We start from the raw sequence: 18,665 nt of genomic DNA on the forward strand, positions 1-18,665 counted from the left end.
ATCAAATATATAACAAGTAAATGTTATCAAAGAAAAGATAAGTTACTCTTCTACCCAACTGGGTAGGTTTTTGGTGTTTTTACTAAAATGTAAAATGTTTAATCAGCCAAAAAACAAGCAAGTTTAAAGGGTACTCGACCACAAGAAAAAGTGACCACAATGTATTTGTTACATGGCCGTTTTTTCTTGTGATCACATATCCTTTGAAAACACTTGTTTTTTGAGTCGAATAAACATTAAGTGAAAACATTAAAAATGTACCCAGTTAGGTAGAAGAGTAACTTATCTTGCCTTTAGTAACATCTATCTCCTATATAATAAAATGATTGCAGAAATTCGCCGATGGGCCAAAGTATCGTAGGTTTGCAACAGCAGATGCCACATACAAATTCAATATATCTAGGCTAATAGTCACAATCTTATGTAGCTTTTGAACACCATTTTAGACAAATTCAGTCGTGATAATAAAATGCTACATTGCATCCAACGAGCAACACCACCACGATCGCAACATCTTTACAGAAAGGAGTCCTTATTATTCTCTCTAACTATTTAGTTCTACCACCGCCACCTGTTGTCACCGGGATCAATTCTACATATTCCACAAATACTGTGATTACACCTTTTATAATTGGCTCATATATTCATAGGCATGAATAATCTTTATAATATCCGATTCATAAGTAATAAAGTCTCCCTCCCCACATTCCGTCCATTCTGATTGGCTGCGATCTGATAATTCTCATATCCCAGAATCGAGTTATTCGCTTTATAAACGAACGCTACTAACATTAAAATATGGCGTCACTAAAAGGCATATTTTGGGGCCCGGACTCAAGTTCATTTAATTCATAGGTAAGATGGAACAATACAAGAGAGAGAGAGAGAGAGAGAGAATCATTAAACGAACTTTAAATAACGCATTTACTTGCTTTCTATTACAAATTTTAAAATAGGATATCCATTCATCTTTTCCTAAACACAGAAAAAAACAACACCGACTTCTTCATCGACGATGACGACGCCTTCGTCAAAACATCAATAAATCTGAGTTCTTTTACCATAAAACACACTGCGTGTACACTGGTGATGTTTCAAAACTACGCATTTCATATGTACCTATATATTGAGGTGTTTAGCTTCCGAGTTTTATATTAAGATTTTTTCTAAAGACAAAAAAAAACAACGACAACGTCTTTGACCGACAACAATGATCTCTTCGTCCAAACATCAACAGAATTGAATTCTTATGTTATTAAGCATACTGCGTGATTTTTTCTTTTTTTTTTTTTTTTTTTTTTTTTTGCTGTTTGCTTGATACACTCTCCACTCGGCATATATAGACAATTAGCGTAAGATTTTTCCATTTAGACACACACACACACACACACACATACACACACACACACACACACACACACACACACATATATATATATATATATATATATATATTACTTTACTCCCTCTTTTTTGTTAGCTAATTTTATATTATTGATTTTCCATTTGTCTTTCTCTTGTTATTTCCATGCCATAATGTATATTTCACAGACGTCAATGTGTTTCAACCCCCTTTATATTCCTTTTTATTTTACATTTTCCTTTTTTTATAGTTATTGTTACGTCATCGTTTTTTTTTTTTGTTTTGTTTTTTTTTTTTGTTGTTTTTTGTTTTGTTTTTGTTTTTTGTTTTGTTTTTTTGCTGTCCACGGCGAATTTCGAGGCGTAATAGAAATATGTTGCAATATTTTTTATATAAGAAAGTATGATGAAAATTGGAATGTTCTATTTATATACACTGGCGATGGGAACTGACCAATGAAATAAAGCTATGCTCTGCTAGCAACCAATCAGAAACCGGAATCATTCAATAAAACATACTGAATATTTTAGAATTCTCACACATAATTTTTCATGTCCACATGAAAATGAATCCTGCTCTTCATCTGCAAAGTTTTACAGTTTAAGACTTATACAGATTATCCATCCATCAGAAACTCTTCTAACATTAAACATGGCTTCCAATTCAAAAATATGTACTCCTCCGTTTAACATTCACAAAGAATATGAATTGTAAGAAGTACATCGAAGGCTGCTGCGAAGGAGGTAGGCTCCCTACCATGCTAGAAAGTTATTTATGCCTAAGAGTATCCTGGACCTCTACAATTCGCCCATACATGGAATATTGTTGCCATATTTGGGCTGGCGCATCTGCTCTCACTCCTAGAAAAGGTTTTTAAAAAAGTTGCCAACCTAATAGGTTCCGTAATGCCAACTAAAGTTCAACTTGTGTCTCAACAACGAAATTTTTAATCCCTGTTTTTCAAGAATTTTAATGGTGAGCGCTCCGATGAACTCCAAGCTTTTGTACCGCCTCAACATAAGTACCCTTAACAAACCCGACTAACAAAAAAATTCCAACCCTCCATTGTAGAGATCCCCAGATGTCGGAAGGTCTTCTATTCAAATAGCTTCTTCCCTCAAACTGCTAGACTTCGGAATTCCCTCCCGGGTCCTGCTTCCCTGCTTGTACTGACATGCAGAAGTTCAAATGTAATGTAAACAGACATGTTGCTGCCCGACCTCCTAACCCAAATAATAGCCCTTATGTCCAGGTGGTGCTGTGCTTTGTTTGGAGTGAAAACACAGTAATATATATATATATATATATATATATATATATATATATATATATATATATATATATATATATATATATATATATATATTCTGAGGAAGTCTCATTGACTGAAACAGGTGGCTATTTGTAGCGACCTTATGTAACTGTTTACCCTCAAATAATATATACACACATATATATATATATATATATATACACACATATATATATGTGTGTGTGTGTGTATATATATATGTGTGTGTGTGTGTTAATCATTTATTTGAAACGTGCTCAGTTTGTCTCATCAATTTTACTACACATAATCCAAACGAGCGATCGCCTATTTGTTTTTTACGCATTTTACGAATCTAAACACTTCTTATAATGATTGACATAAAATCAAAACAATCCGATATGTTTGTGTGTCGTGTGTGTCAGTTAACATTTTCCTTAGCGCATCGCATTTTAAACATTTTAACCTAAATTCTTTTTTCCTTGTAATTTTAGTGATATTTTTTCTGTTCATAATTAGATTTTCTCTAATATATTAAACGTTCTCTTTTTCTTAACTATTTTCAACATATAAAGTTTTACATATAACTTATTTTGTGCGTATGTATTTTTTCCCTGTCTACATGAAACGTTGTGCGTGTGTATGTGTGTATTTAACCCAGCATTTTCGATAAAGTGTCCAGAACACGGTCTTCTCCCCGCGGTTTTTTATTATTTTTTTTTCAACTCAAGTTCTTTTGTTTTGTTTTGTTTCTTTTTCAGACATGTTATTGTGTTTGTTGGTTTTTTGGGGGGGGGGGGTATTTTTGGGGTTTTTTTTTTTAATGAGCATCTTGGCGTAACCCGCCCCTCCTAACAAAAATCGTGTGTTTACATCGTAAACTTTGTAAACACAGAATTTTTGTTGGCGCGGGGGGGGGGGTTAACGTGTGGGTGCTCATTTTACGTTAAATTGTGTACGTTGACCACCCCCTCCAACAAAAAAAGTGTGTATAAAATGCATGCTCATTTAAATTATTATAGAAAAGTTACCCCCAACCCCCAACACACACACACACACACACACACACACACACACACACACACACTTTTTTAAACTAACATTTTTTATATATCTTGGAAACTACTCATTTGCCGGAATTTTAAACGTTGTTTTCGTTTTCAGCGCCCTCCGAAATCTATTCAAGTGGTAATTTTAAAGGATTTTTTTAGTGTGGAAAGTCGATTGTCTGCCCTTATTGATCCTACATTCCCGAAATATATCGCTAGCCTGTCATTTGAAATTAAGATGGCGGCGCGTTAATCCTTCGATAAAATGTCTCATAAAAATTGATTTTCTTAAATAAAAAAAAAATACTACCTGATCGATTTACGTAATTTTTGGAATATGACATTTTCGTGTAGTGACAGGTACGTACACCATAAAGATTTTTAAAGGTTTTTGTTGAAAAAAACTTTTTATAGGCCCAAATCTACACAAGAACCAATATTTTATTATATTTTTCCCCTTTAACATTTGAAATGGAATTATTGATTAAAATACAAGATGCCCAATAAGGCACAACAAATAAATGTGAAGCTAATCACTAACTATCTGGTACACATTATCATGATTGATGGCTTTTAGTCAGGATTCATCCATTTCTGGTTCCTCCCACTTTGATTGAAAAGGGGGATAACAATAAAGTCCTGCCATCAGTCGGACAAGCTCAAATGGCAATCATAACTGACCACTGTCAACAACTTGTATGGTGAAGTGGGCTGGACATGAAGGAGGGGCCCTGGGGAAGGGATTTCATCCTCAAGTTTCTAGCTTACATTAACAGATCACCAACATTTGATGAACCATCATGACCACTTGATGATAACATTTGAAGATTGGTTCTCCATCTTCAAGGCCGTTTCCAACATCACATCTTTCTTTTATCTGTTTCTCTCCCCTTTCTTTCTCTTTTTTCTCTTTCGCCCTGGCTATTACCTTTCTTTTTTTTACTTTATCACTCTCTCTCTCTCTCTTTTTCTTATTCTTACTTTTTTACCCCTCTCCCGCTCGCTCCTAACTCTCTATCTCACCTTAACTTTATCCTTCTCTATTTTTCTCGTTCATACCTCACCCGTTGCCCCACTCTCCGTTTTCATCCTCACATTTATTTCTCCTTTTTTCGCTCTGTCTTATCTCTTTCTTTACTTTTTCTCTTCCTTTCTCCTTGTTATTCTTACTTCTTTACTCGCTCCCCCCCCACCTGCTTCTAACTCTTTCCCTCTCTCTTCCCTCTTAACTATATTTCTCTTACTCATACTTCTCCTGTTGTCACACTCTCCGTCTCCATCCTCACATTTCCTTCCTTCTCTCTCTCTCTCACTCTCTCTCTCTTTCTCTCTCTCTCTCACTCTCTCTCTCTCTCTCTCTCTTTCTCTTCAGTTTCAGATTTTTAAGTCTTCCACTCCCTCCGCACCCCCTCCATTCAACACTCCTTACTTTCTCTCTAAAAGAATCGAAAATGAAATCCTGTTGAAAAGTTCAGTTTTCAATTTGTTTATACCGATCCCCCTCTCCCCTCTGTTTTCAAGAGTGCATTGCGTCCATTTCAATAGTCACAGAAAGACATACATTTACTATACTTGCCATCAAAAACGGATACATGACTATTGCTGGATTTAATCAACATGCGCCTTTATTTGATCAACTCAGGTAAAAAGAATGTAATTTCTTCAAAAATATTTTTATGCTTTTTTTTTATCTTATTTTACGGAAAAGGCTAGTAACCACTTGGTGTAAGGAGCTAAAAAAAGTACCAATAATGTGAGATGACTAGATTCTGACCCAGAAAACAGCAATTCTCACCCTTTTGTCATAAACATCGTTCATGCAATGAGACCTAAAGAACCATGAACAAAGCTTCTTTCTTAGAACTGCACGCCTGTGGAACTCTGTTCCGTCTGCTGCTTCCCACCTGACTACAACTTGGATGTTTTTAAGTCCAACGTTAACAAATTCCTAATGAACCGCCCCCTTAAGTAAACACTTCATCAAATCTCCACACTAACGTACTGTACTTGCAATAACACTTATCCCTGAGTGGCTTCCGGGCCTTGATAAGTGGTAACCACCGTGTAAATTTTTTTTTTTTTTTTAAATAAGAAAAGCGAGAGTTATGAGGCTGCTGAAAGTAAACACACAAGATTCACTTTCTACTCTCTTCATGAAGGTTTGGTTATGGCATATACATATACATCCTTTTTTTTTTAATGCTGAATTTAGTAATTTTGGTACGGCATAATCACGTTGACACACCGGTTCTCGCCAGATCACCGAAGTTAAACAACGTTGAGCCTGGTCAGTCAGTTAGGAAGGCTAGGCGCTGTATGTGCCTTCTGGGAAGATTAGGCATGAGGCCAGCATCCTCATCCTAAAAAAAAATTAAAGTTGTGGCTGGCCTATGCTCCTCCGGGGGCTCAATGCTATAAACACATGGAGCAGTAATTTTGGAAAAAGCTTTTTATTCTTCAAGTTCTTTATATCTTCAAATATTTATTTATGATTTGTTTAGTTTGTACAAAGAAAAATGTTTTTGTTTTTACTTTGTAGAATTTGATTAAATTTTACAAAGGGGAAGGAAAAACACAATAATATCACTGCTTGGTGTATTTTTGGTAGGAAGCCAGTATCTTCAGATAGCCTGATCTGGTAGTACCAGATGCCCTAAAGTGGTCTTGGGAGCAATGGTAATTAAGAGACAACTCCACTTGCACACAATCCCCAAATTTGGTTTCACCATTGGATGTCTTTTAAGGTCATACCCAGGACCTTTAATGTTAGGAATGAAGAATTATTTGCATTTTTTGTGGAAATGGGCCATAGTTCTTATCACCATTGACACTGTTGAACTACGTTTTGCCCGACGTGCCCTTCTTTGGGTGTACTGTTCATCGTGGTTGCTGTTTTCTCATATTCAAATATGAATGGTGTTGTTTATTAGTGTATTTTGTGACTTCATTTTTTTAACTGATAATATTTACTGATTTCGTGATTATAACAATAAAATATAACGAATATAGAAATAGACAGAAAATCGTTATTTATTCATTCATTTATTTTATTTTTTTATTTCGAGCAACTTATTTTTATTTTTTATTTCGAGCAACTTATTTTATTTATTTATTTTATTATCATTTTTTTTAGCAACTAGGTGCCGAGTGCAAAGATATAAAAACCTTTCACACCGCACACAATAACACATATTCAATTCTGAAGGAAGAAACAAAAATTCTAAGGAAGAAACAAAAAACTTTTTCACATCATTTAGAAATAATGTATTTGTGTTTTAAATTTACTTTCTTCAAATCAATCAACCTGGAGAAGTCTTTTATATGAAGACTAAACGTTAATGAACTCACAAATCATTTAGGTATTCTTTTGTATTTCCATTACATTACCATATATATATATATATATTCCTATAAATTTGTTCTTCTTTTGTGTGTGTCGATATTTATATTAGAAACCCTCTATCTATTTATTTAAAAAGAAAATACAATTTTGTTATATCTTGCATGTGGAATAGCATTCAATAGCAAAAGATCTAGCTAATTTGCATATTGTTTTAAACATTCATTTCAATTAATTCCCTATTAGTTACTTTGGTTTTTTTAATGGGATGATCATCTTTAGTTAACTATTACCTGTAATTATATTCATGCAGATATTCTACATGATTTATACTTGCATAATATTTGCGAAAAAAGTTTATAGTAAGCACAAAATTGTTTCCATATATATTTATGTATGCGTGTATATTTTTGTTAAACAAATCTATCTATCTATCTATCTATCTATCTATCTCTCTATAAAAGTGAACGTGTATGTGTATCTGTGTATCTGTGTGTCTTTGTACATTTCCCTACGCAATAACTCTGTCAATTTTTAGTCTACAGACTCGAAATTTGATATACAGGTTACTGAGATTTGGGAAAATCTATGTGATCTGTTTTTGGACAGAAATTTGGCGATTAAGGGGTCAAAGTTCAACGATTTGACCTTTGAGAACTTTACCAAAGTCCTCCGACAATTTTGGGTCTACGCACTTGAAATTTTAGATATAGGTTCGTTGGACATGGATCAAACTTAATAACTCGATTTGAGCCCAAAACAATAAATTTTAAGGGGTCATAATAGTGGTCACAGTTTAAAAAAATTGACCTCTGCGGTCTATTCCAAATTACTCAGACAATTTCTGGTCTAAATATTTGAAAGTTTACATAAAGGGTATTCAGAGATAAGGCAAGCTTTTTCATCAGTTTGGGTCGAAAATTACAGTTACCAATATATAAATGTATGTATGTATGTATGCCTGTTTGCATGTCTGCCTTAAACTTTCAATAGAAGCGACAGATTTTACCAAGATCAGTATCGTTTTAAGTTCGATCTTTCATACGACAAATATCGAAAAATTAGCTAAAAAAATTAATATTTTCCCCTTCAACTAGGCACTTTTCTACAGGGGGGTGGTCAATTTTTTCACCGATATTTTTTAAAGTAATCCTCTCCTTTAGATTGTCTAGCCTTAATTTTAAAAAATGGCGCTTCCGGTTTGGCGGTGGTCGTAACAGCATGAACGTTAGGTTTTACCCCGTTCTTTTCCTCCTTTGCGGTACGCGTTCGAGCCTGCCTTCCTACTACCACTTGTTTTTTGTTTTTTGTTTTTTTTTTTTTGCTCAACATACACATCCAAACACCCGGGCAACCCCGGGCGCCCATGCTAGTCTATATATCTATAAAAGTGAACGTGTCTATGTATCTGTGTATCTGTGTGTCTGTGTGTCTGTGTACATTTCCCTACGTAATAACTCTGTGCAGTTTTTAGTCTACAGACTCGAAATTTGATATACAGGATATTGAGATTTGGGAAAATCTATGTGATCTGTTTTTGGCCAGAAATTTGGCGATTAAGGGATCAAAGTTCAACGATTTGACCTTTGAGAACTCTACCAAAGTCCTCCGACAATTTTGGGTCTAAACACTTGAAATTTTAAATATAGGTTCGTTGATCAAACTTAATAACTTGATTTGAGCCCGAAACAATAAATGTTAAGGGGTCATAATAGGGGTCAAAGTTAACAAAATTGACCTTTTCTTTGTTTTGTTTTTTATTGCTCAGCACACACCTCCAAACACCCGGGCAACGCCGGGCACCCATGCTAGTATATATATATATATATATATATATATATATATATATATATATATATATATATATATATTAGGTTGGTACGAAAATAATGTAGTTTTTTTACGTATATATATATATACCTGATGAATAACGACATTTTTACACCAACCTAATATTCCGCGGAGTTTCAAAGAATGCTGCTCTTGCTATTCTTCTCATCAGAGGACAGAAAGAAATCAGCAAATTATTGATTTTTCTGATGAGAAGAATAGCAAGATGAATAGCATAGTGTCCGTGTTTACTGCGACAGGCTTTTTATTTGGTTGGATTAAAATATCAAGATATAAATACTGGTATTTATAATAGATTGAAGTTTACCATTGCTTATATCAGGTAAACACTCCATCTTTTTTATTTCATTATATATATATATATATATATATATATATATATATATATATATATATATATATATATATATATTTATATATATATATTAATATATATATATATTTATATATATATATTTATATATATATATTTTTATATATATATTTATATATATATATTTATATATATATATTTATATATATATATTTTTATATATATATATTTTTATGTATATATTAATATATATTTATATATATATATTTATACATATATATATATTTATATATATTTATATATATATTTATATGTATATTTATATTTATATGTATATTTATATTTATATATATTTATATATATATTTATATATATATATTTATATATATATATTTATATATATATTTATATATATATATATTTATATATATATATATATATTTATATATATATTTATATATATATATATATATTTATATATATATTTATATATATATTTATATATATATATTTAAATCTATATATATTTATATATATATATTTAAATCTATATATATTTATATATATATATTTAAATCTATATATATTTATATATATATATTTATATATATATATATTTTTATATATATATATTTATATATATATTTATATATATATATATGTATATATATATATTTATATATATATATATTTATATATATATATATTTATATATATATATATATTTATATATATATATTTATATATGTATTATATATATATATATATATTTATATATATATTTATATATGTATTATATATATATATTTATATATATATTTATATATGTATTATATATATATGTTTATATATTTATATATATATATTTATATATATATATATTTATATAGGTATTATATATATATATTTATATATATATTTATATATGTATTATATATATATATTTATATATATATATATATATTTATATATTTATATATATATATTTATATATTTATATATATATGTATATCTTTATATTTATTTATATATATATATTTATATATTTAAATATTTTTATATATATATTTATATATATATGTATATATTTATATGTATATATATATTTTTATATATTTATATACATATATATATATATATATTTATATATATTGATATATATATATTTATATATATTGATATATATATATTTATATATATTGATATATATATATTTATATATTGATATATATATGTATATTTATATATATATTTATATATATATATATTTATATATATATATATATATTTATATGTATATATTTATTTATTTGTATGTATATATATATTTATATATATATATATTTATATATATATTTATTTGTATACCTATATATATTTATATATATATTTATATATATATATTTATATATATAAATATATATATAAATATATATATATATATATTTATATATATAAATATATATATAAATATATATATATATATTTATATATATAAATATATATATATAAATATATATATATATATATATATTTATATATATAAATATATATATATAAATATATATATATATATAAATATATACATTTATAAATTTATATATATATATTTATATATATATATTTATATATATTTATATATATAAATATATATATATAAATATATATATATAAATATATACATATTTATAGTTATATATATATTTATACGATGAACGTTTTTATGTGCTTTATTATTAGAAATTGATTTCCAGTATATGTTATGTTTTTAAAGATGCTTTATTATCAATGTCTCATGACAAAGTTTGTATTTTTTGGATTATTCCGACTACTGTTCTATTCTTACAACGTTTCAGCCGATGTAACCTCGGGTATTCTTCATGTGAATCTTATCCAATCTGGAATTTTTCTATCGAACTCGGTAATCTTTCGGTCAAACTTGGGAATCTGCACGGAATTCTGAACGGAACCGTTTATTTAATCCACGGATATAGCATGTACTCGTTCCATCAGCCATGGCCGAGTAGAAGCTCTAAGTAATTAATGATTGTATCTTAATATCACCCGCGCTGAGGATTGAAGCTCCTGTAATGTTGTAACCCTTTGGCTGTAATCACAGCGTAGTATATGTGTTAACTGTGGCAGGCAATGCCAAGGGTCAAAACATTATTAACTGATCTGAGCGACGGATCAATTATTATGATTAGAAACTTATAAATTTCTAATCATAATAATCGATCCATAATAGATTTATGATTTATGTGACAAAACATGTTCATAAGCGATAATAACAACATTAATGAATGGTTAAACATTATGAGTATTGGAAATTATTTTTGATTTAACTACGCATTGGCATTAAAAAAAACAATATTTAATATAATAAAAAATAAACAATGAACCAAGTCCAACACTGCTTGTCAGTATAGTAATCTTTTCTTGTGCATGATAGGCCGGGTTCTTTTTTTTTTTTTTTTTTTTTGCATAACTTAATTTTCGCTAGTAGTCTTCGATAACTATTTTCATATATTAGGTTGGTGCAAAAATAATATCGCTTTTGACGTTCAACTTATATATAAAAAACGACATTATTTTTGCACCAACCTAATAATTAATTTTTTACCTTTTCGTTTTTCGTAAATTTTGGATAATTACAATTTAATAGACACCATTGATTTCACTTGAAATTCAATATTTCTATTTTCGAATTTCGCTATCTTAATAAAGAACCTAATGTTCTTAAGGTAATGTTTTAAGCTCTATTTATAAGATAGTTAAAAATGTTGATAGAATGTTAGACTGAAGATCTCAAAGTTTCGATTCCTAGTCATGGCATCTGCTTTAATCATTCGAAATTTATTATTTAGTATTAATGCAATATTTCCTATTTCTAAAAGTTAAGATCTCTGATATTTCAAAATGAGAAATTTCTAGAAATTTAAAAACTTATTTAGAATATATTCCCATATTGTAACAATCGTAAACATTTTCAAGGATAATTTTTTAATGTTCGTCTATTTTCTGTTACATATTTTTTTACTGTATTTATTCATGGCATAAACAATTTAAACATTTTGAATTTTTGTTTTAATCTACTTTAACATATCATCACACTTTATGTGTATAAATGTACGTCTCTTTCTCTCTTATTCACGTTTTCTCCAAATCGTTTGCTATATAATCACTTCCTCTCTACCTAACTCCTTTTCTTTCTACATCTCCTTCCACTTTTCTATCTTTCCTATCTTTTCTCTCTCATTCATTTCCTTTATATCTGTCCCAATTTTCTCCTTCCCTTCTCCCTTTATCCCTCTATCTCTCTCTTCTCTTATCTCTCTATTTCTCCCTTCTGTGTTCATTCTTTCTCTCCGTCTTTACCCCTCCCTTCGCCTCGCTCTCTACCTCTCCCTTCTCCTCTTCCTCCTCCTTCATCTATATTTACCTCTTCCTTCCTCTATCTCTTCTTCCTCCCTCCACTTCTCTCCTCTCACTCTATTTCTCCCTCTCCCCTCTCTCTCTATTTCTCCCTCGCCCCCTTCTTTTCTTCCTCTGTCTACTTTCTACTTCTTCTTCCTCCCTCTTTATCTCTATTTCACTCCTTTCCTCTCTTTTTATCTTCTATTTTCCCCCCTACCTTACTTTTTCTGACAATGATAAACCATTACACCACTTCCACATTTATGTGTGTGTATATATAATATACACACAAATGCATAATATAATTATTTTGTTGGAATTTTTTCTCTCTGAATCTAATCTATTGTTCATTTATTTTCAGGTCTTTGATTACCATCGACAGAATGACTTCCGCATCCCAGAATTCTACCAGTCGGATAAACCCTTTTTCCCATTAACGTCATCATTTTGATGCCAACTAACCAATGTATATCTTGAGGAAAAGACTATCATTCCGGAGTTTCTGTGGCAGTGTAGCAATAGTTCTCCTACTTTGTTCACTGCTCTATGCCTTGCTCAGCTCCCATCTGAACCTGTTGGTTGTGCCTCATGTTGATCTTGTCAGGAAGTCACATGATAAAGATGGAGTCAAGCTGGACATGGTGCACTGGAGTTATCGACAAGTTGATCTCAAAAGAGACGAACTTTCCCAACTTCCTTCTGTGGTATTACCTTCACGTGTTCTGCGGACAAACATCACCTCATTTTCTTTACAGCAACATTTTCCTTACGTAAACAAAACAACAACAAAACGGATCATGGGGAAGGTTTCAATTGTATTGCCTGCAGGCAATAAGAAGGTATATAAAAAATTGGTGACATCGTTTTATCAAATGAAAGATAAAACGCCCCAAAATGCCAAAGATAGACAAGAATCTAAAGTAAAAATTGTGAACAATACTTTAACAAAGGAACCAACTATGGTCGAAAAACCACCTTTTGAAATTTACCAAATTCCCCCTGTTCCTGAAATATCTACAGACGACACAGTCGCTGCCTTACCCCAATCTGTGATAAAGCATTTTTTGAAAATTCCAAAGCAAGATTACCAGGAAGAGATTCTAATTCTAACACCTATTCACAACGTTGCAGACAGACTGTCCCGCTATGCAAGTTTACTCAAGAAACTCACTTACCCGCACCATCTGATATCTGTTTCTCTTGGAGAAGACTGCAGCACAGACGAGACGTTAACAGTGGCCAAGATCATTGTTGACGAACTGAAAAAAGAGTTTAAGAATGTCAGGTTGTTCCACTTCAATCTGACTGGACAAATCACTGGTCGTTGGGGCGTGGTTCATGACCGGGGGATGCAGTCAGCCAGGCGAAAGCATCTTGCCAAATCTCGCAACCTTTTACTACACAGCAGCATTGAACATCAGCCGTGGGTGCTATGGATCGACAGTGACATATCTCAATTACCTGAAGACTTAATCCAGCAGTTGCTCTCTGCCAAGAAAGATGTTGTCGCACCTTGCTGTCTATTCAATGATGGTTTCAACGTCCGCGTCTATGATAAGAACACCTGGCGGGAGACAAAGTATTCAATTGAAATGCAGCAAAACATGCCCCCGAATCAGCTTGTACTCGAAGGATACGGACCATCAAATCGACTTTATTTGCCGCATCTCCGGGCTGAGGGGCGTGTTGTACCTATAGATGGGGTGGGTGGTTGTAGCCTACTTGTGCGGGGCAGCTGTCATCGTAAAGGGTTGATATTTCCAGAAGATATTTTTGATCATCATATTGAAACTGAAGGACTCGCAAAAATGGCTAAGAAAATGGGATTCTCTGTCTATGGGATGCCTTTTGTGGAAGTTTACCATTAGAAACATGTGCACACATAAAAATACATATAAACATACATATATATATATACATACATAAATGCGTATATGAAAGGACTTCAACAATTCTCTTAAATTGTTAGTAATTTTTTTTTTTTTTCAAAAGAAAAATCAAGACTATCGCAATATTAATTCATGTGTATTTGTTCTATGGAACAGTGTGTAAACGTAATATTCGTGTTTACATGCCTAAAATTCGTATATATGGCGGATGTCTACTCGGTTTCAAATGTGATCATCCAGGTTTTGTGTTCTCGTATATCATAAAAAACAAACTCTGAAAAGTACCTGTGCATGGAATTCATGCAATCAATCTTTTGAGTGAGATACAGAGAGTCCAATAGCAGATTGAATGAGACGATTAATCTGTACCAGACTTTCAGGTTCTTAGTCAAAGTTTACCTTTGGATGGGTTCTGTTCACACAGTTCAGAAGTCCTTTTAGATGAACTGTCTTTACTACATATATATGTATATATATGGATGGAGGGTCGTGGGAGGCGCTGCATTATTTCATGCAGTGTGTCTTGGGCAAGAATAGCCTGGTTGGCGCTTATCTCCAGGTTCCGAGCACATACAGCACCTGGTATTACCAAATGGTTACCTATATTTTAGTATTGATCAGCCTCAACGTATCTTAACTTCATTGATTTAATGGGAACTTGTGTGTCAATGTGATTATGTCGTGTATATATATATGTGTGTGTGTGTGTGTGTGTGTGTGTGTGTGTGTGTGTGTGTGTGTGTGTGTGTATGTATATATACACACACTATGTATATATATACACTATGTATATATATACACACACACTATATATATACACACACTATATATACACACGCACTATATATATATATATATACATACACACTATATATATATCTTCTTCGATAATATAAAGCTGTGTGTGTGTATGTGTGTGTGTGTGTGGCACGAATAGCTCCTATATGGTTGACTATTTTAAAAGACTGATTACATATAATGATAGAAGATGTATCGAGACACAGGAATGGGTATGTTTGATCTGGCAGAACGATAGTTCATCAAAATTGTGGGGTCTGCGTTCGCGCCTGGTCCACAAAGTATGGAAATAAAAAATTTAAAATTAAAAAAATCGTTAGCAAGTATTTCTGATATAGATGTACATAAGAATGCTTTGATAAGTATGTTTTAATTTAAATAGGGATGGTATGATAAAATTGTGGGGTCTGCGTTCGCGCCTGGCCTTCATAGAATGGAAATAAGCACAAACTTTAATTTTCTGACAGATCAAACATACCCATTCCTGTGTCTCGATACATCTTCTATCATTATATGTAATCAGCTTTTTAAAATAGTCCACCATATAGGAGCCTATTCGTGACCACACACACCCACACACACACACACACACACACACATACAGACATTCAGCTTTATATTATAGGAGATATATATATATATATATATATATATATATATATATATATATATATATATATATATATATATATAGGCGACATAATCATATTCTACTGTACAATAACTTGATCAGCCATCAATACTTCAGTTTCATGGATACACAGGAAATGTCATCATATCGTAAAAATAGCATGAACATGAAGTCTTGTCAGTTGAAATGAACAAAACAAATGAAGCTGAATCATAAAGAGCAATCGTGGACACAAGTGTCTTCCAGTGATGTGGATTCAATCCATGCAATAAGACTTCTTTTTTTTTTTCGTATCAATATTTCATTTGCTTAAGCCGATCAACATAATTTCCCTATCGAAGCAGATAAGACTTTCATTTTTTTTTTAATTCTTTAAATGAATAAAAACAATAAATTATATAACTTAGCTCCATCCTTGCATACACATGCACACATACGCATTAATGAACTCTTACATATTTATACGTTTCTGTGAAAATAGTAACTCAATGTATGCATATATACAAACATACACAGGTATCAATATTAGATCATAAAAATATATATATATATATAATGTGTGCGCGTGCAGTTTCAGATTTCATATATACAATCTATGTACCCATTTTATACATATTTATAGTAGCATATTTTAAACACATGCATTTTATATGCACACATATACATATAGATAGTAACGTGTAATACACTCATACACATATGGTACATATTTTATACACATCCACATATAATCAAATGAACATGGTTGAAAAAAATAAACAATTTATAACGATTGCATTTTGAATCAACTTTTCAAGGATCTGACTTTTTTCTTATTCTTGAATTAAAAAAAAAAGAAATGGAAATAAACAAGATCTTCATCATGCGTTGATTGATTTATGTCCAAATTTTCAACCTACATAAGCCATCATCAGGGTAGCGGGGATATCTTACAGTGGAACATTTTATAGACACAATAACACTAATTTGAAACATTCCTGAAAACGATCTTTCAAGAAAAGTCTAGAATAGCTTGACATGAGACCTGCAGTCTTTGATGCCATATAAGGTTTCCACTTACTGTGCTTTATATACAGTTTTTAAAGTTTCTAAAAGTAATTGGTATAATAAATCAGGAATGTTGGGTGTATAATAAATTCTGGCATGAGGATGATAATAAAAATTATATAAATTAAAAAGAAAAACGAATTTATTGTGTGTGTTTTTTTATTATTATTTTATATTTTTGCATTTTTTATTATATTATAGATTTATAAAGCTGCAAAAATATAGAATTTGGTGATTTGATCCAGCTATAAGACATGTGTATGCAGTGATGTAAGACTATGAAACCTGGCCAGTGAGGGTTGAGGTCATGCGTTGCATGGAAAGAAATGATATGAGAATGATATAATGGACACAGTGTAAGACAGGTTTAGTTCTGATCTCAAAGAAAGATTACAACTGGACAGTATAGGGATATGAGTGCAGAAGAGTAGACTTCGGTGGTATGGTCACATTAAATGAATGAATGGTAGTAGATGTAAAACTATTGAGGTAACGGGTTCAGTTCACAAGGAAAATTAATTGTAATTGATTTTCCCATAAAATATAAGTGAATAAACAGGCATCAATCAATTTGTCATATCTTGCATGTGTGTATCTCTCTCTCTCTCTCTCTCTCTCTCTCTCTCTCCCTATATATATATATATATATATATATATATATATATATATATATACATATGGCAATTGCTTCATCTTTACAGACGTTATCCATCCCAATGCTCCCCATCAACCTCATCATAGTCTCCAAATTAATCGTCGGCGACAACCAAAACTCGTCAATGGGCCTGAAGACGACTTTTCAGGCCAGCATTTGAGTTGCATAGTCTGCTACACATATGCAGACAAAGTTGTGTGTTGAAACTTGTTTCACTTTTGGCTCGTTTTCTTTTGCTCTCTCTGCTCATAGCATGTGTTTTATTTTTGTTTTTTGTTTTTGTTTTTTGTAGTTAATGTAAGCCACTTTTGAGAGGATTACAAGCCTCACATTTACAACTAAAAATAAATGCTGACCCAAATGGAGGAGGCTAATTAGAAGGGTATCTGAAATTTTTGCAAGGGAAAGAATCGATCATGTTAAACTCAAGAGAACCCTTCGGAAAGGCAATGTGTCAGTTTTGCCCATTGAATATATATATATATATATATATATATATATATATATATATATATATATATATATATATATATATATAAGCTGTGTGTGTGGTCACGAATAGGCTTCTATATGGTTGACTATTATAGAAAACTGATCACATATAATGATAGAAGATGTATCGAGACACAGGAATGGGTATGTTTGATCTGGCAGAACCGTGGTTCATTAAAATTGCGGGGTCTGGTCCACAAAGTATGGAAATAAAAAATGTAAAAATGAAAAAAAAAACGTTTACAAGGGTTTTTGATATAGATGTACATAATAATACTTTGATAAGTATGTTTTAACTTAAATAGGGATGGTATAATAAAATTGTGGGGTCTGTGTTCGCGCTTGGCCTCCATAGAATGGAAATAGGCACAAACTTTATTAAAGACTTTTCATATCTATCTGCGTAAGTATACTTTGATAATTTTGCTTCAGTTTGAAGAAATATTGTAAAATAAAATTATGGGGTGTTCGTTCGCGCCTGACCTCCATAGAATGGAAATATGTCACAAAGTTTAACCAGATTTTTTAATATAGATCCACAGAATATTGT

The 18,665-nt window shown here is 31.2% G+C and overlaps 1 protein-coding gene across 7 annotated transcripts in view; it reads left to right on the top strand.

Moving 5' to 3' along the window:
- Window positions 1-17,109, top strand: part of LOC145290325 (uncharacterized) — a 266,500-nt gene extending 249,391 nt beyond the window's left edge. For 6 of the 7 annotated variants that reach the window (XM_080136480.1, XM_080136478.1, XM_080136483.1 and 3 more), the window contains one exon: window positions 12,965-17,109. In XM_080136480.1, coding sequence (XP_079992606.1) covers window positions 13,068-14,471 — 1,404 coding nt within the window. In that variant the 5' untranslated portion in view covers window positions 12,965-13,067 and the 3' untranslated portion in view covers window positions 14,472-17,109. Of the gene's footprint in view, window positions 1-4,370; window positions 5,325-12,964 lie in introns of those variants that run through there. The other variant, XM_080136477.1, reaches the window with a different exon arrangement.
- The last annotated feature ends 1,556 nt before the right edge of the window (window positions 17,110-18,665 follow it).

The sequence above is a fragment of the Euprymna scolopes genome, chromosome 2, assembly GCF_053919585.1.
Source record: "Euprymna scolopes isolate OS-2025 chromosome 2, ASM5391958v1, whole genome shotgun sequence".
Classification (NCBI taxonomy): Eukaryota; Metazoa; Mollusca; class Cephalopoda; order Sepiida; family Sepiolidae; genus Euprymna; species Euprymna scolopes.